Consider the following 25,156-nt stretch of genomic DNA (forward strand, 5'->3'; position numbering starts at 1 on the left):
GCGGAGCCGCCGCGGCTTCTCCCGCGTTGTCCACGGGTGTTTGCCCGCCGCCTCGCCCACCTGGTTTCTTCTTCATGACCCGCGTTTGCACTGCGGGCGCCACCGGGCGGGGCGCGGGGACCCGGGTCTGGAAGGGGTGACCCCCGCCCCCATCGCCACCCGGACCCGGGGAGATCTGCCCTCCCCTCGCCCTGCTTCCAGCCCCCGCTTCCGGCTCCCGGCGGCCGCGCGTCCCGAGCCGTCGGCCCGGACCTGTGGGTCGGCGCGCGCCGCACCGAGTCCGGGTCCTCCCGGTTCCGGGGCGCAGGCTCGGGGTGCTGGCCCTGCCCGCCCGAAACGCCCGCCTGAGATTCGGGCAGACGCGGGAGCGGACGGTGCGGACCCCGCTCGGGGACGGGCGGCGCCGGGCGAGGGCGCACCGCCCCGGGACCGGAGGCCTCTGGGCGCCGGGCGCCGCCCCTCCCCGCCCGGGGCCCGGCAGGTGCGCGCGCGCCTCCTCCACCCGCCCGGCTCTCCCGGAGCCGAGCCCCGGGCCGGCGCAGCCCCCAGCCGCGCTCCTCCGCCTCCAGCGCCAGCCGCAGCTCTTCTCCCTTCTGCCCGCACAGCCGGCGGCCCTGGCCTGGCGCGGGGGTCCCGGCGCCACCCCGGAGGCAGCACCGCTGAACCTCGCGCCGCGCCGGGAGGAGCTGAGGCGCCCGAAGGACTCCCGGCCCTCAGTGTGCTTGGAAGGTGGAGAATGAGATGGAAAGGGGGCGAACTGGACGTCTGCTTTTGGTGAGTCAACATGCTGCCTAATAGCACAAGCTGTTAAAAATGAACTTTGGCAAGATAGGCGATATTTGGGTTAAGCTTCAGGCATAGGGCTCGGTGTTAATGGTAGGATTAAAATTTGATTATGGTAACCAAACCCTAATCCATACCCTAAGCCACTCAGGAATCCTATGCCTTACTTGAAACTTTTCATTAACTAAACCCACACAATAACTGTGCTCAACACAGCAACCCTAACCCAGTCCTCAAAGCTGGGAGAGAGAACTGGTTTGCTGGTGTGGTTTTTGTTCTTTCCTCCCTCTTTGGCCTGTTTCCCGACAGTGTAGAGGGTCTGTGTGGGCTGCAGGCCTTTGTAACAGCTGGCTGCCTGCACACTGCTAATGCTGTGATAAATACTCCAAGATTCCATCCTTCAGTATGTGGCTTCTCAGACAATTTACACATATCTAACAATATGACTGGGTTAGGGGTCGGTTGTTGATGTCACTAAGGACTGGTGGTAGTAGGGCTACTCAGAGTGTGCGTTAGCACAAATATTTAGTTATGTTTTGGAAATAGATTAGGCAGGTGTTGGGTTTTCCATTAACCTTACAGAGCAGGTTAGAGTTAGGGACTAAGTTAGGGTTATGCTCACTATTACAGAAAGATAGTAAATGATGGTTGAGGAATGGGTCAGGCTTAGGGAGTGGGTTAGGGAAGGGAATAGGGAATGTGGTAGACAAAGGATGAGGTTGGGGAGCCTGTTAGGGAAGATTTTAGGATAGGGTTTAGGAAGGGTTGAGGGTTAGGGAGTGGGTGAGAATTAACTATGTGGAATCAGTTTGAGTTATGGAGTGGTTTACACTCCATAACACAGGTAAGGATTAGGGTTAAGGAAGGGGCTAGGGTAAGAGTTAGGCAATGTGTTCAATATGAATGTGTTAGGTACACAATTGTATGGATTTTGGTTAGTAAATGGCTTAGGGTGAGGCATAAGGTTGGTGAGGAGCTTACGGTGTAGGTTGGGGTTGGAGCATGTTAGGGTGTGAGTACTGGCTAGAGTTAGTGTGCACAATGGGGGTAGGAGTAGGGGTCGGGTAGCTAGGATCAGAGGCCTTTAGAGTGGACACTAGGGTGGTGCTAGAAACAATTGTTGGTATCTCCTTTAGGATGAACCACCATATAATGCACTATTGACTGAAGGAACATGTCTGCATTCCTTCCCAGTGTCACTTAAAGGTATGGGAAGTAGATTCTAGGGTTCAATCTCAGTGGTAGAATACTTGCCTTGCACTTCTGAGGTCCTATGATCAGTACTCAGTAATACAAAGTTAAACATATTGGGTAGAAGAACAGATAGATAACAGATGCTAAACAGACAGTCAGATAACAGAATAACCTTAAGAGAGAAGAAATCAGAGGAAAAAGCAAGATCCTAGGAGAAAAGGGGACCACAGCTAATACCTGGGTTTTAGAGTTCATGTTTATATTTGACCTTTACCTTCATTCTGAGACCCTTCCCTTTACCTTCCATTAATCATCTGTTTTATCCACAGGCAGGGGAAACTGCAAGTACTGGATCTATGTCAGAAAACTATATGGTCTGGTAGCAGGGATGGCATGTGCTCACTGTCCCAGGCCATCCTGCCATTGATGAAGGTAAAGGTGGATGGATCCAGTATGGGAGCAAAAGAGCCCAGGGCTCCTCTGAAGGTGTTCATAGATCTCTACCTCAGTATTGGCAGCCACGATGAATGGCTCACTTCTCTGATTGAAAAGGCCAAGCAGTGGAAAGGTTTACTACACTTATACTGTAACAAGCTGAGTATTTTTGCACTGTCCGTACAAAATATGAAGGTATTGAAAATGGTGAGGCTGTATTCTGTCCAGGATTTGGAACTGGTCTGTAACTGGAAATTATCAGTCCTGGGGAAGCTCCTTTCTCTTCTACCATACATGGGTAAATTGCACAGACTCTTCCTGTCTCAGACACAGATGTCCCAGTGTAGTTCTTGGGAGGAGGAGGAGCAGTTTGTGGAGACGTTCAGCTCTCAGTTGCTCAGTCTACATCACCTCCAGGAGCTTCATTTGGAATCCATCAGCTCTCTTGAAGGCTCCTTGTGCAGTTTGCTCAGGTGAGGGTTATTACATTTGCTCTGCAGAATAGGACAGGTCTGTATTCATTTCAGGATGGATAAAGCATCTTTGCTCTGTGACAGCCATAATCATGTGTCCCTGTATGTCAACATTTGTCTTGTTCCCAAGTATGGTATCTATCCAAACAGTTTAGAGGTAGTCTTTATCCCTCTTTGGATCAGAATAGTACAATTGCATATACTGGGTACAATCATCTCAAGTTATATAGAACAACTATTTATTTTGGCTCACAGATCTAGTTGAGGTCCAGTGGAAAATATCCAGTGAATGCCACTGTTTTGGTTTATATGCAGAGACTATGTGCTCAAGCAATGTCAGGACCCTGGGTGTGGTAGTTTATACCTGTAATTCGAGCATTCGAGAGGCTTGGCAGGAGAATTTTGTCTTTGAGATAAGCCTATGCTACATAGTAAAACTCTGTCTAGAAATTTAAAAAGAGAACAACACACATAAGAACACAGAGTGAGACATAGAATTAGATAAGCCAGATTTTATAAAGGATTTATACTTTAGACAGCCCACTGATATATTGATCCATTGATTGTAACGGTACATCCTTAACTCTCTCTTAAGAGTTCTACTTAATTCCTTTTATTTTATCATAATGGAGACTCAATTTCAAAATGGATTTGTACTTAATGTGAGGGAGTATATATGAAGTATATGATTCTAGAAATAAAGGATAGGTGGTTAAGAGATAATAAAAAAGTCTGGGGGCTGGGGATATGGCCTAGTGGCAAGAGTGCTTGCCTCGTATACTTGAAGCCCTGGTTCGATTCCCCAGCACCACATATACAGAAAATGGCCAGAAGTGGCGCTGTGACTCAAGTGGCAGAGTGCTAGCCTTGAGAAAAAGTAGCCAGGGACAGTGCTCAGGCCCTGAGTCCAAGTCCCAGGACTGGCAAAAAAAAAAAAAAAAAAAAAAAAAAAAAAAAGTCTGAAGTTGATCCCTGTGTCTGGCAGACATTTTGGAGGCTGTTTGCCTTCTAGGTTTGTACTTTATGAAGGGTATTTTAGTAGCCTCATACTAGGTAATATAGGTGACTTAATTAACACAGTTGCTGGAAGAAAGCCTGATTTGGGTTTGTTATTGCTGCTACTGCTGCTCCTTCCTCTTCTCTTCTTTGTGCTTATCTGCTGCTGCTTTGTCTTCTTACGCTGCTTCTGCTTTGTCTTCTTACGCTGCTTCTGCTTTGTCTTCTTACGCTGCTTCTGCTTCTTTTTTGCTTTAAGAAATTAATTCCCCCCCCCCCCAGGTTATTAATTGAGGGGATTTATATTTGTGTCTCTGGAACTAAAATAATCTAATGTCCTTCTCTTCTTGATACCTAGGGTCAGGTTCTTTTCTGAGTAATCTTCGTGGTCCTCTTATTTAACCATCACAACAACTAATCTGTATGCTTTGCTCTACTCAGTAGATAAGGAAAGGGAATATGTGAGGTCTTATTTACTTGACCCAGTTCCAGAACAAGGTTAACAAATGTAGAAAGGACTTCATGTAAATTGGCCTTGTTGGAAGACCTCTTTACAGTATGACAGCCTCAAGGTTGGGCATCAGGAAAACTTTGGGGTTTTTCTTTGCTGCATTGGCTGTATTGAGTTATGAGTTCTCCCCACTGGCTGCTACTCATCACCACCAGTCCCCAGCACTGACTGTTCTCTCTGTCCACAGGTGCCTGAGGAGCCCCTTGAAGATCCTCTCTCTCACCAATTGTCTGCTTCTAGAATCAGACTTGATGAATTTGTCTAAGTGCCCCAATACAAGACAGCTAAGGGGACTGTGTCTAAATAGGGTTATCCTGATGGACATAAGTTCTGAGACCCTGGAAGCACTGCTAGAGAATGTATCGAGTACCCTCCAGGTCCTGAGCCTAGAGGAATGTGGGATCATGAACCTCCAACTCACTGCCATTCTGCCTGCCCTGAGACACTGTTCCCAGCTCACAACCTTTAGCTTTTCTGGGAACCCCATCTCCATAAATGTGCTGTTGCGAGTCGTTCGCCACACCATTGGACTGACCAACTTAAGGCGTGTGCGGTACCCTGCACCACTGGAATTTTATGAGCATGTTGGAGATGGGTTGCTTGCTACCCTACAAGCCAAGCTGATGCAGATGCTACAAGAGTTGGGGCGGTCAGACATGGAGTGGCTCAGTGGCAAACCCTGTCCTCATCGTGAGTGGCCCTTCAGTGACCTGTGGCCCATGCCCTGGTAGCATCTACACAGGTAAGTAGCCCTATCCACAGCTTTGGTCTGTACATGTGGACACCGAAGCGTACAAATCACAGAAGCCACAGTTACAAAGGACTGCTCATGGTAAGCAGGAAAAGGAAAGATGATCAGGGATGCGAGTTAGACATTGACTTGGGGCAGTTTGGTCATTGTCAAAAATATCCTAAGGCATTACAAATGAGAATTTGAAATTTTACATGGGTAGGGTGATGTATAAGAATTGTCCCGGGGCTGGGGATATAGCCTAGTGGCAAGAGTGCCTGCCTCGGATACACGAGGCCCTAGGTTCGATTCCCCAGACCACATATACAGAAAAAACGGCCAGAAGCGGCGCTGTGGCTCAAGTGGCAGAGTGCTAGCCTTGAGCGGGAAGAAGCCAGGGACAGTGCTCAGGCCCTGAGTCCAAGGCCCAGGACTGGCAAAAAAAAAAAAAAAAAAAAAAAAAAAAAAAAAAGAATTGTCCCTACATTGATGAATGTAAAGAGACAGCCATAATTAAAGAAACCTTAGTATAAATGATTTGTTATGCTGTGTGATATATGAACCTGTTTCGGTAACTTAAAAGTCAGATATTATTTGAAGTTGAGAGTTGGCAAAAAAAATTTGCTGAGAAATGATTAGTGGGAACATTTTTTTTTTTTTTTTTTTTTTTTTTTTTTTGGCCAGTCCTGGGGCTTGGACTCAGGGCCTGAGCACTGTCCCTGGCTTCTTTTTGCTCAAGGCTAGCACTCTGCCACTTGAGCCACAGCGCCACTTCTGGCCATTTTCTGTATATGTGGTGCTGGGGAATCGAACCCAGGGCCTCATGTATACGAGGCAAGCACTCTTGCCACTAGGCCATATCCCCAGCCCGGGAACATTTATTAGGACACTATTAAAAGGAAAATGATGGGCAATGAGGCCAAGAGCATATTGCTGCTATTGCTACTGCTGCTTCTGATCTGGTGAAGGTGCCAATGTGGGGTTGGCAACAGGCTTTTATAGGGTTACTAGGCTCTTTCCTGTTTTTAATCTCTTTGGGGGAGTCTTGCTTATTGGTCCTTTTTTTCCCCCCTCAGGGAATAGTTTGAATTCTCACCAGATTGGCTCTTCTGCATCTTATGGGAGCTATTTCATGTGCTTGTGTTGCCTCCATATTCCACCTTGGTCCTGGGTATCTGACTGTTTGCTATGTCTCCTTTAAGGGGAGACAGTCTTTCACATACCCTCTTCCTGTAGAGAAGAATGAATCCAATCTTGGATTCAGTGCCATGATGATATATTGGATTTGCTTGGAGCTGGTAGGGTTGTAGATATGTCCTAACCTACCTATTTATTATCCTAGCACATGAATATGGAGCAATCCACCGAGCCATGTCATGGTCTAATTGATTTTCGAATAGAATTACATGGCCTCATGATTCATGGAGCTAAGAGGCACTGAAGGGTCAGAAAGTGTGGATGGTATCCATGCTGTACCCTGGTCACTAAACCTCCAGCCTAGTGCATGCAGAAAGAACTCTGGGTAGGAAGTCAATAAAGTGAGTTCTAGTGTCAAAAAGGAATAAAGTAGATGGGATGTCAATCCCCTGAAGAAGTGAGGCCAGGATCCCCATTTTCCCTTGAGATTCATCCAAGACTAGATAGGTTAATTTATGAGTGTTGCCTTGAGGTTGTCCTGAAATTTAGCTCCAAGGCAGCAGTCTTTTCTAAGCCTGGCATAGGTTTCCTGTGGGTGGCAGTAGCCATATCTAAAACTCTTCCATTTCTCATACTTCAAGAGTTGATAGGTTTTGTATACCAGTGAGTATTTCAGAGTACAAAGCAAATGCCATACATGTATATATTTGTTTGTTTTGGCTAGTCCTGGGGTTTGGACTCAGGGCTTGAGCACTGACCCTGGCCCTGGCTTCTTTTTACTCAAGGATAGCACTCAACCTCTTGAGCCACAGTGCTACTTCTGGCTTTTTGTATGTATGCGGTGCTGAGAACTCGAACCCAGGGCTTCATGTATGTGAGGCAAGCACTCTACCACTAGGCCATATTTCCAGCCCAGCAAATGCTATTTGAAGAGACAGGTTTTTATAGATTAAAGAGGGAAAATAATTATATCAGGAATATGGAAAAATAGAAAATATAAACTGGAGGCTCATTTACAGTAGTGTGTTTTTGTTCTTAATATGAATGTCCATATAAAGCCTCTCTCAAAACAATAGGTCATGGGGAGGAGAGAAGGTGGGAGAAAAATGAGGGAGGAGGTAACAAGTTTGACAAGAAATGTACTCACTACTTTACGTATGTAACTGTAACCTCTCTGTATGTCATCTTGAGAATAAAATTAAAAATTTAAAAACACACCAAAACAGCACCAAGAGATCACTTGATTAAATTTACTAGGTTTACTAGAGAGACAAAATGTCTTTCTCAACCAGGTCTTTTGCCAGCAGCCCTGAATGTCTGGGGAGAGTAAAATACTTTTCCTTTGTGTCACCAGGCAAGATGGTCACATCAGTACAGAGGCAGAGTTACCTAGGTGACCCGCACACCTGGAGGCGGCTGCCTCCCCCGCCCCTGAGGTCACATCCGGGCCTCACCTCCCCATCCCACCCCCCTACAGAAGGCCTCGCCCGGGGGCGGCTGCTCTCTGTGAGCGTGGGCGCGGGTCAGCGGGACGAGCTCTCCTCTCCTGCCCGAGACCGCGTGGCGTCCTCCTTTCCCGGCTCCTGCTCCACACACCCGGCAGCCATCAGGTAAGGAATGCGCCGTGAGGGAAGGCGGAGGTTCTCATCCTCCTTAGAGGGGTCTGGAACTTTCGGGCGGTTCGTGTCGGGGCGCTGGAGTGAACTTGGAGCAGTTTATCCGGGGCTCTGAGCTCCAGGTGGGAAGTCCACGCGGAGCCGCCGCGGCTTCTCCCGCGTTGTCCACGGGTGTTTGCCCGCCGCCTCGCCCACCTGGTTTCTTCTTCATGACCCGCGTTTGCACTGCGGGCGCCGCCGGGCGGGGCGCGGGGACCCGGGTCTGGAAGGGGTGACCCCCGCCCCCATCGCCACCCGGACCCGGGGAGATCTGCCCTCCCCTCGCCCTGCTTCCAGCCCCCGCTTCCGGCTCCCGGCGGCCGCGCGTCCCGAGCCGTCGGCCCGGACCTGTGGGTCGGCGCGCGCCGCACCGAGTCCGGGTCCTCCCGGTTCCGGGGCGCAGGCTCGGGGTGCTGGCCCTGCCCGCCCGAAACGCCCGCCTGAGATTCGGGCAGACGCGGGAGCGGACGGTGCGGACCCCGCTCGGGGACGGGCGGCGCCGGGCGAGGGCGCACCGCCCCGGGACCGGAGGCCTCTGGGCGCCGGGCGCCGCCCCTCCCCGCCCGGGGCCCGGCAGGTGCGCGCGCGCCTCCTCCACCCGCCCGGCTCTCCCGGAGCCGAGCCCCGGGCCGGCGCAGCCCCCAGCCGCGCTCCTCCGCCTCCAGCGCCAGCCGCAGCTCTTCTCCCTTCTGCCCGCACAGCCGGCGGCCCTGGCCTGGCGCGGGGGTCCCGGCGCCACCCCGGAGGCAGCACCGCTGAACCTCGCGCCGCGCCGGGAGGAGCTGAGGCGCCCGAAGGACTCCCGGCCCTCAGTGTGCTTGGAAGGTGGAGAATGAGATGGAAAGGGGGCGAACTGGACGTCTGCTTTTGGTGAGTCAACATGCTGCCTAATAGCACAAGCTGTTAAAAATGAACTTTGGCAAGATAGGCGATATTTGGGTTAAGCTTCAGGCATAGGGCTCGGTGTTAATGGTAGGATTAAAATTTGATTATGGTAACCAAACCCTAATCCATACCCTAAGCCACTCAGGAATCCTATGCCTTACTTGAAACTTTTCATTAACTAAACCCACACAATAACTGTGCTCAACACAGCAACCCTAACCCAGTCCTCAAAGCTGGGAGAGAGAACTGGTTTGCTGGTGTGGTTTTTGTTCTTTCCTCCCTCTTTGGCCTGTTTCCCGACAGTGTAGAGGGTCTGTGTGGGCTGCAGGCCTTTGTAACAGCTGGCTGCCTGCACACTGCTAATGCTGTGATAAATACTCCAAGATTCCATCCTTCAGTATGTGGCTTCTCAGACAATTTACACATATCTAACAATATGACTGGGTTAGGGGTCGGTTGTTGATGTCACTAAGGACTGGTGGTAGTAGGGCTACTCAGAGTGTGCGTTAGCACAAATATTTAGTTATGTTTTGGAAATAGATTAGGCAGGTGTTGGGTTTTCCATTAACCTTACAGAGCAGGTTAGAGTTAGGGACTAAGTTAGGGTTATGCTCACTATTACAGAAAGATAGTAAATGATGGTTGAGGAATGGGTCAGGCTTAGGGAGTGGGTTAGGGAAGGGAATAGGGAATGTGGTAGACAAAGGATGAGGTTGGGGAGCCTGTTAGGGAAGATTTTAGGATAGGGTTTAGGAAGGGTTGAGGGTTAGGGAGTGGGTGAGAATTAACTATGTGGAATCAGTTTGAGTTATGGAGTGGTTTACACTCCATAACACAGGTAAGGATTAGGGTTAAGGAAGGGGCTAGGGTAAGAGTTAGGCAATGTGTTCAATATGAATGTGTTAGGTACACAATTGTATGGATTTTGGTTAGTAAATGGCTTAGGGTGAGGCATAAGGTTGGTGAGGAGCTTACGGTGTAGGTTGGGGTTGGAGCATGTTAGGGTGTGAGTACTGGCTAGAGTTAGTGTGCACAATGGGGGTAGGAGTAGGGGTCGGGTAGCTAGGATCAGAGGCCTTTAGAGTGGACACTAGGGTGGTGCTAGAAACAATTGTTGGTATCTCCTTTAGGATGAACCACCATATAATGCACTATTGACTGAAGGAACATGTCTGCATTCCTTCCCAGTGTCACTTAAAGGTATGGGAAGTAGATTCTAGGGTTCAATCTCAGTGGTAGAATACTTGCCTTGCACTTCTGAGGTCCTATGATCAGTACTCAGTAATACAAAGTTAAACATATTGGGTAGAAGAACAGATAGATAACAGATGCTAAACAGACAGTCAGATAACAGAATAACCTTAAGAGAGAAGAAATCAGAGGAAAAAGCAAGATCCTAGGAGAAAAGGGGACCACAGCTAATACCTGGGTTTTAGAGTTCATGTTTATATTTGACCTTTACCTTCATTCTGAGACCCTTCCCTTTACCTTCCATTAATCATCTGTTTTATCCACAGGCAGGGGAAACTGCAAGTACTGGATCTATGTCAGAAAACTATATGGTCTGGTAGCAGGGATGGCATGTGCTCACTGTCCCAGGCCATCCTGCCATTGATGAAGGTAAAGGTGGATGGATCCAGTATGGGAGCAAAAGAGCCCAGGGCTCCTCTGAAGGTGTTCATAGATCTCTACCTCAGTATTGGCAGCCACGATGAATGGCTCACTTCTCTGATTGAAAAGGCCAAGCAGTGGAAAGGTTTACTACACTTATACTGTAACAAGCTGAGTATTTTTGCACTGTCCGTACAAAATATGAAGGTATTGAAAATGGTGAGGCTGTATTCTGTCCAGGATTTGGAACTGGTCTGTAACTGGAAATTATCAGTCCTGGGGAAGCTCCTTTCTCTTCTACCATACATGGGTAAATTGCACAGACTCTTCCTGTCTCAGACACAGATGTCCCAGTGTAGTTCTTGGGAGGAGGAGGAGCAGTTTGTGGAGACGTTCAGCTCTCAGTTGCTCAGTCTACATCACCTCCAGGAGCTTCATTTGGAATCCATCAGCTCTCTTGAAGGCTCCTTGTGCAGTTTGCTCAGGTGAGGGTTATTACATTTGCTCTGCAGAATAGGACAGGTCTGTATTCATTTCAGGATGGATAAAGCATCTTTGCTCTGTGACAGCCATAATCATGTGTCCCTGTATGTCAACATTTGTCTTGTTCCCAAGTATGGTATCTATCCAAACAGTTTAGAGGTAGTCTTTATCCCTCTTTGGATCAGAATAGTACAATTGCATATACTGGGTACAATCATCTCAAGTTATATAGAACAACTATTTATTTTGGCTCACAGATCTAGTTGAGGTCCAGTGGAAAATATCCAGTGAATGCCACTGTTTTGGTTTATATGCAGAGACTATGTGCTCAAGCAATGTCAGGACCCTGGGTGTGGTAGTTTATACCTGTAATTCGAGCATTCGAGAGGCTTGGCAGGAGAATTTTGTCTTTGAGATAAGCCTATGCTACATAGTAAAACTCTGTCTAGAAATTTAAAAAGAGAACAACACACATAAGAACACAGAGTGAGACATAGAATTAGATAAGCCAGATTTTATAAAGGATTTATACTTTAGACAGCCCACTGATATATTGATCCATTGATTGTAACGGTACATCCTTAACTCTCTCTTAAGAGTTCTACTTAATTCCTTTTATTTTATCATAATGGAGACTCAATTTCAAAATGGATTTGTACTTAATGTGAGGGAGTATATATGAAGTATATGATTCTAGAAATAAAGGATAGGTGGTTAAGAGATAATAAAAAAGTCTGGGGGCTGGGGATATGGCCTAGTGGCAAGAGTGCTTGCCTCGTATACTTGAAGCCCTGGTTCGATTCCCCAGCACCACATATACAGAAAATGGCCAGAAGTGGCGCTGTGACTCAAGTGGCAGAGTGCTAGCCTTGAGAAAAAGTAGCCAGGGACAGTGCTCAGGCCCTGAGTCCAAGTCCCAGGACTGGCAAAAAAAAAAAAAAAAAAAAAAAAAAAAAAAGTCTGAAGTTGATCCCTGTGTCTGGCAGACATTTTGGAGGCTGTTTGCCTTCTAGGTTTGTACTTTATGAAGGGTATTTTAGTAGCCTCATACTAGGTAATATAGGTGACTTAATTAACACAGTTGCTGGAAGAAAGCCTGATTTGGGTTTGTTATTGCTGCTACTGCTGCTCCTTCCTCTTCTCTTCTTTGTGCTTATCTGCTGCTGCTTTGTCTTCTTACGCTGCTTCTGCTTTGTCTTCTTACGCTGCTTCTGCTTTGTCTTCTTACGCTGCTTCTGCTTCTTTTTTGCTTTAAGAAATTAATTCCCCCCCCCCCCAGGTTATTAATTGAGGGGATTTATATTTGTGTCTCTGGAACTAAAATAATCTAATGTCCTTCTCTTCTTGATACCTAGGGTCAGGTTCTTTTCTGAGTAATCTTCGTGGTCCTCTTATTTAACCATCACAACAACTAATCTGTATGCTTTGCTCTACTCAGTAGATAAGGAAAGGGAATATGTGAGGTCTTATTTACTTGACCCAGTTCCAGAACAAGGTTAACAAATGTAGAAAGGACTTCATGTAAATTGGCCTTGTTGGAAGACCTCTTTACAGTATGACAGCCTCAAGGTTGGGCATCAGGAAAACTTTGGGGTTTTTCTTTGCTGCATTGGCTGTATTGAGTTATGAGTTCTCCCCACTGGCTGCTACTCATCACCACCAGTCCCCAGCACTGACTGTTCTCTCTGTCCACAGGTGCCTGAGGAGCCCCTTGAAGATCCTCTCTCTCACCAATTGTCTGCTTCTAGAATCAGACTTGATGAATTTGTCTAAGTGCCCCAATACAAGACAGCTAAGGGGACTGTGTCTAAATAGGGTTATCCTGATGGACATAAGTTCTGAGACCCTGGAAGCACTGCTAGAGAATGTATCGAGTACCCTCCAGGTCCTGAGCCTAGAGGAATGTGGGATCATGAACCTCCAACTCACTGCCATTCTGCCTGCCCTGAGACACTGTTCCCAGCTCACAACCTTTAGCTTTTCTGGGAACCCCATCTCCATAAATGTGCTGTTGCGAGTCGTTCGCCACACCATTGGACTGACCAACTTAAGGCGTGTGCGGTACCCTGCACCACTGGAATTTTATGAGCATGTTGGAGATGGGTTGCTTGCTACCCTACAAGCCAAGCTGATGCAGATGCTACAAGAGTTGGGGCGGTCAGACATGGAGTGGCTCAGTGGCAAACCCTGTCCTCATCGTGAGTGGCCCTTCAGTGACCTGTGGCCCATGCCCTGGTAGCATCTACACAGGTAAGTAGCCCTATCCACAGCTTTGGTCTGTACATGTGGACACCGAAGCGTACAAATCACAGAAGCCACAGTTACAAAGGACTGCTCATGGTAAGCAGGAAAAGGAAAGATGATCAGGGATGCGAGTTAGACATTGACTTGGGGCAGTTTGGTCATTGTCAAAAATATCCTAAGGCATTACAAATGAGAATTTGAAATTTTACATGGGTAGGGTGATGTATAAGAATTGTCCCGGGGCTGGGGATATAGCCTAGTGGCAAGAGTGCCTGCCTCGGATACACGAGGCCCTAGGTTCGATTCCCCAGACCACATATACAGAAAAAACGGCCAGAAGCGGCGCTGTGGCTCAAGTGGCAGAGTGCTAGCCTTGAGCGGGAAGAAGCCAGGGACAGTGCTCAGGCCCTGAGTCCAAGGCCCAGGACTGGCAAAAAAAAAAAAAAAAAAAAAAAAAAAAAAAAAAAAAAAAAAAAAGAATTGTCCCTACATTGATGAATGTAAAGAGACAGCCATAATTAAAGAAACCTTAGTATAAATGATTTGTTATGCTGTGTGATATATGAACCTGTTTCGGTAACTTAAAAGTCAGATATTATTTGAAGGTGAGAGTTGGCAAAAAAAATTTGCTGAGAAATGATTAGTGGGAACATTTTTTTTTTTTTTTTTTTTTTTTTTTTTTTGGCCAGTCCTGGGGCTTGGACTCAGGGCCTGAGCACTGTCCCTGGCTTCTTTTTGCTCAAGGCTAGCACTCTGCCACTTGAGCCACAGCGCCACTTCTGGCCATTTTCTGTATATGTGGTGCTGGGGAATCGAACCCAGGGCCTCATGTATACGAGGCAAGCACTCTTGCCACTAGGCCATATCCCCAGCCCGGGAACATTTATTAGGACACTATTAAAAGGAAAATGATGGGCAATGAGGCCAAGAGCATATTGCTGCTATTGCTACTGCTGCTTCTGATCTGGTGAAGGTGCCAATGTGGGGTTGGCAACAGGCTTTTATAGGGTTACTAGGCTCTTTCCTGTTTTTAATCTCTTTGGGGGAGTCTTGCTTATTGGTCCTTTTTTTCCCCCCTCAGGGAATAGTTTGAATTCTCACCAGATTGGCTCTTCTGCATCTTATGGGAGCTATTTCATGTGCTTGTGTTGCCTCCATATTCCACCTTGGTCCTGGGTATCTGACTGTTTGCTATGTCTCCTTTAAGGGGAGACAGTCTTTCACATACCCTCTTCCTGTAGAGAAGAATGAATCCAATCTTGGATTCAGTGCCATGATGATATATTGGATTTGCTTGGAGCTGGTAGGGTTGTAGATATGTCCTAACCTACCTATTTATTATCCTAGCACATGAATATGGAGCAATCCACCGAGCCATGTCATGGTCTAATTGATTTTCGAATAGAATTACATGGCCTCATGATTCATGGAGCTAAGAGGCACTGAAGGGTCAGAAAGTGTGGATGGTATCCATGCTGTACCCTGGTCACTAAACCTCCAGCCTAGTGCATGCAGAAAGAACTCTGGGTAGGAAGTCAATAAAGTGAGTTCTAGTGTCAAAAAGGAATAAAGTAGATGGGATGTCAATCCCCTGAAGAAGTGAGGCCAGGATCCCCATTTTCCCTTGAGATTCATCCAAGACTAGATAGGTTAATTTATGAGTGTTGCCTTGAGGTTGTCCTGAAATTTAGCTCCAAGGCAGCAGTCTTTTCTAAGCCTGGCATAGGTTTCCTGTGGGTGGCAGTAGCCATATCTAAAACTCTTCCATTTCTCATACTTCAAGAGTTGATAGGTTTTGTATACCAGTGAGTATTTCAGAGTACAAAGCAAATGCCATACATGTATATATTTGTTTGTTTTGGCTAGTCCTGGGGTTTGGACTCAGGGCTTGAGCACTGACCCTGGCCCTGGCTTCTTTTTACTCAAGGATAGCACTCAACCTCTTGAGCCACAGTGCTACTTCTGGCTTTTTGTATGTATGCGGTGCTGAGAACTCGAACCCAGGGCTTCATGTATGTGAGGCAAGCACTCTACCACTAGGCCATATTTCCAGCCCAGCAAATGCTATTTGAAGAGACAGGTTTTTATAGATTAAAGAGGGAAAATAATTATATCAGGAATATGGAAAAATAGAAAATATAAACTGGAGGCTCATTTACAGTAGTGTGTTTTTGTTCTTAATATGAATGTCCATATAAAGCCTCTCTCAAAACAATAGGTCATGGGGAGGAGAGAAGGTGGGAGAAAAATGAGGGAGGAGGTAACAAGTTTGACAAGAAATGTACTCACTACTTTACGTATGTAACTGTAACCTCTCTGTATGTCATCTTGAGAATAAAATTAAAAATTTAAAAACACACCAAAACAGCACCAAGAGATCACTTGATTAAATTTACTAGGTTTACTAGAGAGACAAAATGTCTTTCTCAACCAGGTCTTTTGCCAGCAGCCCTGAATGTCTGGGGAGAGTAAAATACTTTTCCTTTGTGTCACCAGGCAAGATGGTCACATCAGTACAGAGGCAGAGTTACCTAGGTGACCCGCACACCTGGAGGCGGCTGCCTCCCCCGCCCCTGAGGTCACATCCGGGCCTCACCTCCCCATCCCACCCCCCTACAGAAGGCCTCGCCCGGGGGCGGCTGCTCTCTGTGAGCGTGGGCGCGGGTCAGCGGGACGAGCTCTCCTCTCCTGCCCGAGACCGCGTGGCGTCCTCCTTTCCCGGCTCCTGCTCCACACACCCGGCAGCCATCAGGTAAGGAATGCGCCGTGAGGGAAGGCGGAGGTTCTCATCCTCCTTAGAGGGGTCTGGAACTTTCGGGCGGTTCGTGTCGGGGCGCTGGAGTGAACTTGGAGCAGTTTATCCGGGGCTCTGAGCTCCAGGTGGGAAGTCCACGCGGAGCCGCCGCGGCTTCTCCCGCGTTGTCCACGGGTGTTTGCCCGCCGCCTCGCCCACCTGGTTTCTTCTTCATGACCCGCGTTTGCACTGCGGGCGCCGCCGGGCGGGGCGCGGGGACCCGGGTCTGGAAGGGGTGACCCCCGCCCCCATCGCCACCCGGACCCGGGGAGATCTGCCCTCCCCTCGCCCTGCTTCCAGCCCCCGCTTCCGGCTCCCGGCGGCCGCGCGTCCCGAGCCGTCGGCCCGGACCTGTGGGTCGGCGCGCGCCGCACCGAGTCCGGGTCCTCCCGGTTCCGGGGCGCAGGCTCGGGGTGCTGGCCCTGCCCGCCCGAAACGCCCGCCTGAGATTCGGGCAGACGCGGGAGCGGACGGTGCGGACCCCGCTCGGGGACGGGCGGCGCCGGGCGAGGGCGCACCGCCCCGGGACCGGAGGCCTCTGGGCGCCGGGCGCCGCCCCTCCCCGCCCGGGGCCCGGCAGGTGCGCGCGCGCCTCCTCCACCCGCCCGGCTCTCCCGGAGCCGAGCCCCGGGCCGGCGCAGCCCCCAGCCGCGCTCCTCCGCCTCCAGCGCCAGCCGCAGCTCTTCTCCCTTCTGCCCGCACAGCCGGCGGCCCTGGCCTGGCGCGGGGGTCCCGGCGCCACCCCGGAGGCAGCACCGCTGAACCTCGCGCCGCGCCGGGAGGAGCTGAGGCGCCCGAAGGACTCCCGGCCCTCAGTGTGCTTGGAAGGTGGAGAATGAGATGGAAAGGGGGCGAACTGGACGTCTGCTTTTGGTGAGTCAACATGCTGCCTAATAGCACAAGCTGTTAAAAATGAACTTTGGCAAGATAGGCGATATTTGGGTTAAGCTTCAGGCATAGGGCTCGGTGTTAATGGTAGGATTAACATTTGATTATGGTAACCAAACCCTAATCCATACCCTAAGCCACTCAGGAATCCTATGCCTTACTTGAAACTTTTCATTAACTAAACCCACACAATAACTGTGCTCAACACAGCAACCCTAACCCAGTCCTCAAAGCTGGGAGAGAGAACTGGTTTGCTGGTGTGGTTTTTGTTCTTTCCTCCCTCTTTGGCCTGTTTCCCGACAGTGTAGAGGGTCTGTGTGGGCTGCAGGCCTTTGTAACAGCTGGCTGCCTGCACACTGCTAATGCTGTGATAAATACTCCAAGATTCCATCCTTCAGTATGTGGCTTCTCAGACAATTTACACATATCTAACAATATGACTGGGTTAGGGGTCGGTTGTTGATGTCACTAAGGACTGGTGGTAGTAGGGCTACTCAGAGTGTGCGTTAGCACAAATATTTAGTTATGTTTTGGAAATAGATTAGGCAGGTGTTGGGTTTTCCATTAACCTTACAGAGCAGGTTAGAGTTAGGGACTAAGTTAGGGTTATGCTCACTATTACAGAAAGATAGTAAATGATGGTTGAGGAATGGGTCAGGCTTAGGGAGTGGGTTAGGGAAGGGAATAGGGAATGTGGTAGACAAAGGATGAGGTTGGGGAGCCTGTTAGGGAAGATTTTAGGATAGGGTTTAGGAAGGGTTGAGGGTTAGGGAGTGGGTGAGAATTAACTATGTGGAATCAGTTTGAGTTATGGAGTGGTTTACACTCCATAACACAGGTAAGGATTAGGGTTAAGGAAGGGGCTAGGGTAAGAGTTAGGCAATGTGTTCAATATGAATGTGTTAGGTACACAATTGTATGGATTTTGGTTAGTAAATGGCTTAGGGTGAGGCATAAGGTTGGTGAGGAGCTTACGGTGTAGGTTGGGGTTGGAGCATGTTAGGGTGTGAGTACTGGCTAGAGTTAGTGTGCACAATGGGGGTAGGAGTAGGGGTCGGGTAGCTAGGATCAGAGGCCTTTAGAGTGGACACTAGGGTGGTGCTAGAAACAATTGTTGGTATCTCCTTTAGGATGAACCACCATATAATGCACTATTGACTGAAGGAACATGTCTGCATTCCTTCCCAGTGTCACTTAAAGGTATGGGAAGTAGATTCTAGGGTTCAATCTCAGTGGTAGAATACTTGCCTTGCACTTCTGAGGTCCTATGATCAGTACTCAGTAATACAAAGTTAAACATATTGGGTAGAAGAACAGATAGATAACAGATGCTAAACAGACAGTCAGATAACAGAATAACCTTAAGAGAGAAGAAATCAGAGGAAAAAGCAAGATCCTAGGAGAAAAGGGGACCACAGCTAATACCTGGGTTTTAGAGTTCATGTTTATATTTGACCTTTACCTTCATTCTGAGACCCTTCCCTTTACCTTCCATTAATCATCTGTTTTATCCACAGGCAGGGGAAACTGCAAGTACTGGATCTATGTCAGAAAACTATATGGTCTGGTAGCAGGGATGGCATGTGCTCACTGTCCCAGGCCATCCTGCCATTGATGAAGGTAAAGGTGGATGGATCCAGTATGGGAGCAAAAGAGCCCAGGGCTCCTCTGAAGGTGTTCATAGATCTCTACCTCAGTATTGGCAGCCACGATGAATGGCTCACTTCTCTGATTGAAAAGGCCAAGCAGTGGAAAGGTTTACTACACTTATACTGTAACAAGCTGAGTATTTTTGCACTGTCCGTACAAAATATGAAGGTATTGAAAATGGTGAGGCTGTATTCTGTCCAGGATTTGGAACTGGTCTGTAACTGGAAATTATCAGTCCTGGGGAAGCTCCTTTCTCTTCTACCATACATGGGTAAATTGCACAGACTCTTCCTGTCTCAGACACAGATGTCCCAGTGTAGTTCTTGGGAGGAGGAGGAGCAGTTTGTGGAGACGTTCAGCTCTCAGTTGCTCAGTCTACATCACCTCCAGGAGCTTCATTTGGAATCCATCAGCTCTCTTGAAGGCTCCTTGTGCAGTTTGCTCAGGTGAGGGTTATTACATTTGCTCTGCAGAATAGGACAGGTCTGTATTCATTTCAGGATGGATAAAGCATCTTTGCTCTGTGACAGCCATAATCATGTGTCCCTGTATGTCAACATTTGTCTTGTTCCCAAGTATGGTATCTATCCAAACAGTTTAGAGGTAGTCTTTATCCCTCTTTGGATCAGAATAGTACAATTGCATATACTGGGTACAATCATCTCAAGTTATATAGAACAACTATTTATTTTGGCTCACAGATCTAGTTGAGGTCCAGTGGAAAATATCCAGTGAATGCCACTGTTTTGGTTTATATGCAGAGACTATGTGCTCAAGCAATGTCAGGACCCTGGGTGTGGTAGTTTATACCTGTAATTCGAGCATTCGAGAGGCTTGGCAGGAGAATTTTGTCTTTGAGATAAGCCTATGCTACATAGTAAAACTCTGTCTAGAAATTTAAAAAGAGAACAACACACATAAGAACACAGAGTGAGACATAGAATTAGATAAGCCAGATTTTATAAAGGATTTATACTTTAGACAGCCCACTGATATATTGATCCATTGATTGTAACGGTACATCCTTAACTCTCTCTTAAGAGTTCTACTTAATTCCTTTTATTTTATCATAATGGAGACTCAATTTCAAAATGGATTTGTACTTAATGTGAGGGAGTATATATGAAGTATATGATTCTAGAAATAAAGGATAGGTGGTTAAGAGATAATAAAAAAGTCTGGGGGCTGGGGATATGGCCTAGTGGCAAGAGTGCTTGCCTCGTATACTTGAAGCCCTGGTTCGATTCCCCAGCACCACATATACAGAAAATGGCCAGAAGTGGCGCTGTGACTCAAGTGGCAGAGTGCTAGCCTTGAGAAAAAGTAGCCAGGGACAGTGCTCAGGCCCTGAGTCCAAGTCCCAGGACTGGCAAAAAAAAAAAAAAAAAAAAAAAAAAAAAAAAGTCTGAAGTTGATCCCTGTGTCTGGCAGACATTTTGGAGGCTGTTTGCCTTCTAGGTTTGTACTTTATGAAGGGTATTTTAGTAGCCTCATACTAGGTAATATAGGTGACTTAATTAACACAGTTGCTGGAAGAAAGCCTGATTTGGGTTTGTTATTGCTGCTACTGCTGCTCCTTCCTCTTCTCTTCTTTGTGCTTATCTGCTGCTGCTTTGTCTTCTTACGCTGCTTCTGCTTTGTCTTCTTACGCTGCTTCTGCTTTGTCTTCTTACGCTGCTTCTGCTTCTTTTTTGCTTTAAGAAATTAATTCCCCCCCCCCCCAGGTTATTAATTGAGGGGATTTATATTTGTGTCTCTGGAACTAAAATAATCTAATGTCCTTCTCTTCTTGATACCTAGGGTCAGGTTCTTTTCTGAGTAATCTTCGTGGTCCTCTTATTTAACCATCACAACAACTAATCTGTATGCTTTGCTCTACTCAGTAGATAAGGAAAGGGAATATGTGAGGTCTTATTTACTTGACCCAGTTCCAGAACAAGGTTAACAAATGTAGAAAGGACTTCATGTAAATTGGCCTTGTTGGAAGACCTCTTTACAGTATGACAGCCTCAAGGTTGGGCATCAGGAAAACTTTGGGGTTTTTCTTTGCTGCATTGGCTGTATTGAGTTATGAGTTCTCCCCACTGGCTGCTACTCATCACCACCAGTCCCCAGCACTGACTGTTCTCTCTGTCCACAGGTGCCTGAGGAGCCCCTTGAAGATCCTCTCTCTCACCAATTGTCTGCTTCTAGAATCAGACTTGATGAATTTGTCTAAGTGCCCCAATACAAGACAGCTAAGGGGACTGTGTCTAAATAGGGTTATCCTGATGGACATAAGTTCTGAGACCCTGGAAGCACTGCTAGAGAATGTATCGAGTACCCTCCAGGTCCTGAGCCTAGAGGAATGTGGGATCATGAACCTCCAACTCACTGCCATTCTGCCTGCCCTGAGACACTGTTCCCAGCTCACAACCTTTAGCTTTTCTGGGAACCCCATCTCCATAAATGTGCTGTTGCGAGTCGTTCGCCACACCATTGGACTGACCAACTTAAGGCGTGTGCGGTACCCTGCACCACTGGAATTTTATGAGCATGTTGGAGATGGGTTGCTTGCTACCCTACAAGCCAAGCTGATGCAGATGCTACAAGAGTTGGGGCGGTCAGACATGGAGTGGCTCAGTGGCAAACCCTGTCCTCATCGTGAGTGGCCCTTCAGTGACCTGTGGCCCATGCCCTGGTAGCATCTACACAGGTAAGTAGCCCTATCCACAGCTTTGGTCTGTACATGTGGACACCGAAGCGTACAAATCACAGAAGCCACAGTTACAAAGGACTGCTCATGGTAAGCAGGAAAAGGAAAGATGATCAGGGATGCGAGTTAGACATTGACTTGGGGCAGTTTGGTCATTGTCAAAAATATCCTAAGGCATTACAAATGAGAATTTGAAATTTTACATGGGTAGGGTGATGTATAAGAATTGTCCCGGGGCTGGGGATATAGCCTAGTGGCAAGAGTGCCTGCCTCGGATACACGAGGCCCTAGGTTCGATTCCCCAGACCACATATACAGAAAAAACGGCCAGAAGCGGCGCTGTGGCTCAAGTGGCAGAGTGCTAGCCTTGAGCGGGAAGAAGCCAGGGACAGTGCTCAGGCCCTGAGTCCAAGGCCCAGGACTGGCAAAAAAAAAAAAAAAAAAAAAAAAAAAAAAAAAAAAAAGAATTGTCCCTACATTGATGAATGTAAAGAGACAGCCATAATTAAAGAAACCTTAGTATAAATGATTTGTTATGCTGTGTGATATATGAACCTGTTTCGGTAACTTAAAAGTCAGATATTATTTGAAGTTGAGAGTTGGCAAAAAAAATTTGCTGAGAAATGATTAGTGGGAACATTTTTTTTTTTTTTTTTTTTTTTTTTTTTTGGCCAGTCCTGGGGCTTGGACTCAGGGCCTGAGCACTGTCCCTGGCTTCTTTTTGCTCAAGGCTAGCACTCTGCCACTTGAGCCACAGCGCCACTTCTGGCCATTTTCTGTATATGTGGTGCTGGGGAATCGAACCCAGGGCCTCATGTATACGAGGCAAGCACTCTTGCCACTAGGCCATATCCCCAGCCCGGGAACATTTATTAGGACACTATTAAAAGGAAAATGATGGGCAATGAGGCCAAGAGCATATTGCTGCTATTGCTACTGCTGCTTCTGATCTGGTGAAGGTGCCAATGTGGGGTTGGCAACAGGCTTTTATAGGGTTACTAGGCTCTTTCCTGTTTTTAATCTCTTTGGGGGAGTCTTGCTTATTGGTCCTTTTTTTCCCCCCTCAGGGAATAGTTTGAATTCTCACCAGATTGGCTCTTCTGCATCTTATGGGAGCTATTTCATGTGCTTGTGTTGCCTCCATATTCCACCTTGGTCCTGGGTATCTGACTGTTTGCTATGTCTCCTTTAAGGGGAGACAGTCTTTCACATACCCTCTTCCTGTAGAGAAGAATGAATCCAATCTTGGATTCAGTGCCATGATGATATATTGGATTTGCTTGGAGCTGGTAGGGTTGTAGATATGTCCTAACCTACCTATTTATTATCCTAGCACATGAATATGGAGCAATCCACCGAGCCATGTCATGGTCTAATTGATTTTCGAATAGAATTACATGGCCTCATGATTCATGGAGCTAAGAGGCACTGAAGGGTCAGAAAGTGTGGATGGTATCCATGCTGTACCCTGGTCACTAAACCTCCAGCCTAGTGCATGCAGAAAGAACTCTGGGTAGGAAGTCAATAAAGTGAGTTCTAGTGTCAAAAAGGAATAAAGTAGATGGGATGTCAATCCCCTGAAGAAGTGAGGCCAGGATCCCCATTTTCCCTTGAGATTCATCCAAGACTAGATAGGTTAATTTATGAGTGTTGCCTTGAGGTTGTCCTGAAATTTAGCTCCAAGGCAGCAGTCTTTTCTAAGCCTGGCATAGGTTTCCTGTGGGTGGCAGTAGCCATATCTAAAACTCTTCCATTTCTCATACTTCAAGAGTTGATAGGTTTTGTATACCAGTGAGTATTTCAGAGTACAAAGCAAATGCCATACATGTATATATTTGTTTGTTTTGGCTAGTCCTGGGGTTTGGACTCAGGGCTTGAGCACTGACCCTGGCCCTGGCTTCTTTTTACTCAAGGATAGCACTCAACCTCTTGAGCCACAGTGCTACTTCTGGCTTTTTGTATGTATGCGGTGCTGAGAACTCGAACCCAGGGCTTCATGTATGTGAGGCAAGCACTCTACCACTAGGCCATATTTCCAGCCCAGCAAATGCTATTTGAAGAGACAGGTTTTTATAGATTAAAGAGGGAAAATAATTATATCAGGAATATGGAAAAATAGAAAATATAAACTGGAGGCTCATTTACAGTAGTGTGTTTTTGTTCTTAATATGAATGTCCATATAAAGCCTCTCTCAAAACAATAGGTCATGGGGAGGAGAGAAGGTGGGAGAAAAATGAGGGAGGAGGTAACAAGTTTGACAAGAAATGTACTCACTACTTTACGTATGTAACTGTAACCTCTCTGTATGTCATCTTGAGAATAAAATTAAAAATTTAAAAACACACCAAAACAGCACCAAGAGATCACTTGATTAAATTTACTAGGTTTACTAGAGAGACAAAATGTCTTTCTCAACCAGGTCTTTTGCCAGCAGCCCTGAATGTCTGGGGAGAGTAAAATACTTTTCCTTTGTGTCACCAGGCAAGATGGTCACATCAGTACAGAGGCAGAGTTACCTAGGTGACCCGCACACCTGGAGGCGGCTGCCTCCCCCGCCCCTGAGGTCACATCCGGGCCTCACCTCCCCATCCCACCCCCCTACAGAAGGCCTCGCCCGGGGGCGGCTGCTCTCTGTGAGCGTGGGCGCGGGTCAGCGGGACGAGCTCTCCTCTCCTGCCCGAGACCGCGTGGCGTCCTCCTTTCCCGGCTCCTGCTCCACACACCCGGCAGCCATCAGGTAAGGAATGCGCCGTGAGGGAAGGCGGAGGTTCTCATCCTCCTTAGAGGGGTCTGGAACTTTCGGGCGGTTCGTGTCGGGGCGCTGGAGTGAACTTGGAGCAGTTTATCCGGGGCTCTGAGCTCCAGGTGGGAAGTCCACGCGGAGCCGCCGCGGCTTCTCCCGCGTTGTCCACGGGTGTTTGCCCGCCGCCTCGCCCACCTGGTTTCTTCTTCATGACCCGCGTTTGCACTGCGGGCGCCGCCGGGCGGGGCGCGGGGACCCGGGTCTGGAAGGGGTGACCCCCGCCCCCATCGCCACCCGGACCCGGGGAGATCTGCCCTCCCCTCGCCCTGCTTCCAGCCCCCGCTTCCGGCTCCCGGCGGCCGCGCGTCCCGAGCCGTCGGCCCGGACCTGTGGGTCGGCGCGCGCCGCACCGAGTCCGGGTCCTCCCGGTTCCGGGGCGCAGGCTCGGGGTGCTGGCCCTGCCCGCCCGAAACGCCCGCCTGAGATTCGGGCAGACGCGGGAGCGGACGGTGCGGACCCCGCTCGGGGACGGGCGGCGCCGGGCGAGGGCGCACCGCCCCGGGACCGGAGGCCTCTGGGCGCCGGGCGCCGCCCCTCCCCGCCCGGGGCCCGGCAGGTGCGCGCGCGCCTCCTCCACCCGCCCGGCTCTCCCGGAGCCGAGCCCCGGGCCGGCGCAGCCCCCAGCCGCGCTCCTCCGCCTCCAGCGCCAGCCGCAGCTCTTCTCCCTTCTGCCCGCACAGCCGGCGGCCCTGGCCTGGCGCGGGGGTCCCGGCGCCACCCCGGAGGCAGCACCGCTGAACCTCGCGCCGCGCCGGGAGGAGCTGAGGCGCCCGAAGGACTCCCGGCCCTCAGTGTGCTTGGAAGGTGGAGAATGAGATGGAAAGGGGGCGAACTGGACGTCTGCTTTTGGTGAGTCAACATGCTGCCTAATAGCACAAGCTGTTAAAAATGAACTTTGGCAAGATAGGCGATATTTGGGTTAAGCTTCAGGCATAGGGCTCGGTGTTAATGGTAGGATTAACATTTGATTATGGTAACCAAACCCTAATCCATACCCTAAGCCACTCAGGAATCCTATGCCTTACTTGAAACTTTTCATTAACTAAACCCACACAATAACTGTGCTCAACACAGCAACCCTAACCCAGTCCTCAAAGCTGGGAGAGAGAACTGGTTTGCTGGTGTGGTTTTTGTTCTTTCCTCCCTCTTTGGCCTGTTTCCCGACAGTGTAGAGGGTCTGTGTGGGCT

General features: G+C 48.5%; 3 protein-coding genes across 6 annotated transcripts; all 3 read left to right on the plus strand.

Annotated features, from left to right (window-relative positions):
- The first annotated feature begins 2,240 nt into the window (after positions 1–2,240).
- On the plus strand, positions 2,241–5,153 carry LOC125344808 (melanoma antigen preferentially expressed in tumors-like). 2 transcript variants are annotated; one of them, XM_048337142.1, is made up of 3 exons: positions 2,241–2,409; positions 2,740–2,885; positions 4,580–5,153. In XM_048337142.1, the coding sequence occupies exons 1-3, from the start codon at positions 2,371–2,373 to the stop codon at positions 5,121–5,123; spliced, it is 729 nt and encodes a 242-aa protein (XP_048193099.1). In that variant the 5' UTR covers positions 2,241–2,370; the 3' UTR covers positions 5,124–5,153. The 2 variants fall into 2 exon arrangements, with proteins under 2 accessions (XP_048193099.1, XP_048193098.1); XM_048337141.1 differs by having other exon boundaries at positions 2,242–2,885.
- Positions 5,154–10,236: 5,083 nt separating this feature from the next.
- On the plus strand, positions 10,237–13,165 carry LOC125344806 (melanoma antigen preferentially expressed in tumors-like). 2 transcript variants are annotated; one of them, XM_048337140.1, is made up of 3 exons: positions 10,237–10,419; positions 10,750–10,895; positions 12,589–13,165. In XM_048337140.1, exons 1-3 carry the CDS (start codon positions 10,381–10,383, stop codon positions 13,130–13,132), a joined length of 729 nt encoding a protein of 242 aa, XP_048193097.1. In that variant the 5' UTR covers positions 10,237–10,380; the 3' UTR covers positions 13,133–13,165. The 2 variants fall into 2 exon arrangements, with proteins under 2 accessions (XP_048193097.1, XP_048193096.1); XM_048337139.1 differs by having other exon boundaries at positions 10,238–10,895.
- Positions 13,166–18,256: 5,091 nt separating this feature from the next.
- Positions 18,257–21,186, plus strand: LOC125344805 (melanoma antigen preferentially expressed in tumors-like). 2 transcript variants are annotated; one of them, XM_048337138.1, is made up of 3 exons: positions 18,257–18,439; positions 18,770–18,915; positions 20,610–21,186. In XM_048337138.1, the coding sequence occupies exons 1-3, from the start codon at positions 18,401–18,403 to the stop codon at positions 21,151–21,153; spliced, it is 729 nt and encodes a 242-aa protein (XP_048193095.1). In that variant the 5' UTR covers positions 18,257–18,400; the 3' UTR covers positions 21,154–21,186. The 2 variants fall into 2 exon arrangements, with proteins under 2 accessions (XP_048193095.1, XP_048193094.1); XM_048337137.1 differs by having other exon boundaries at positions 18,258–18,915.
- The last annotated feature ends 3,970 nt before the right edge of the window (positions 21,187–25,156 follow it).

Source organism: Perognathus longimembris, unplaced genomic scaffold, assembly GCF_023159225.1.
Source record: "Perognathus longimembris pacificus isolate PPM17 unplaced genomic scaffold, ASM2315922v1 HiC_scaffold_4408, whole genome shotgun sequence".
NCBI lineage: Eukaryota > Metazoa > Chordata > Mammalia > Rodentia > Heteromyidae > Perognathus > Perognathus longimembris.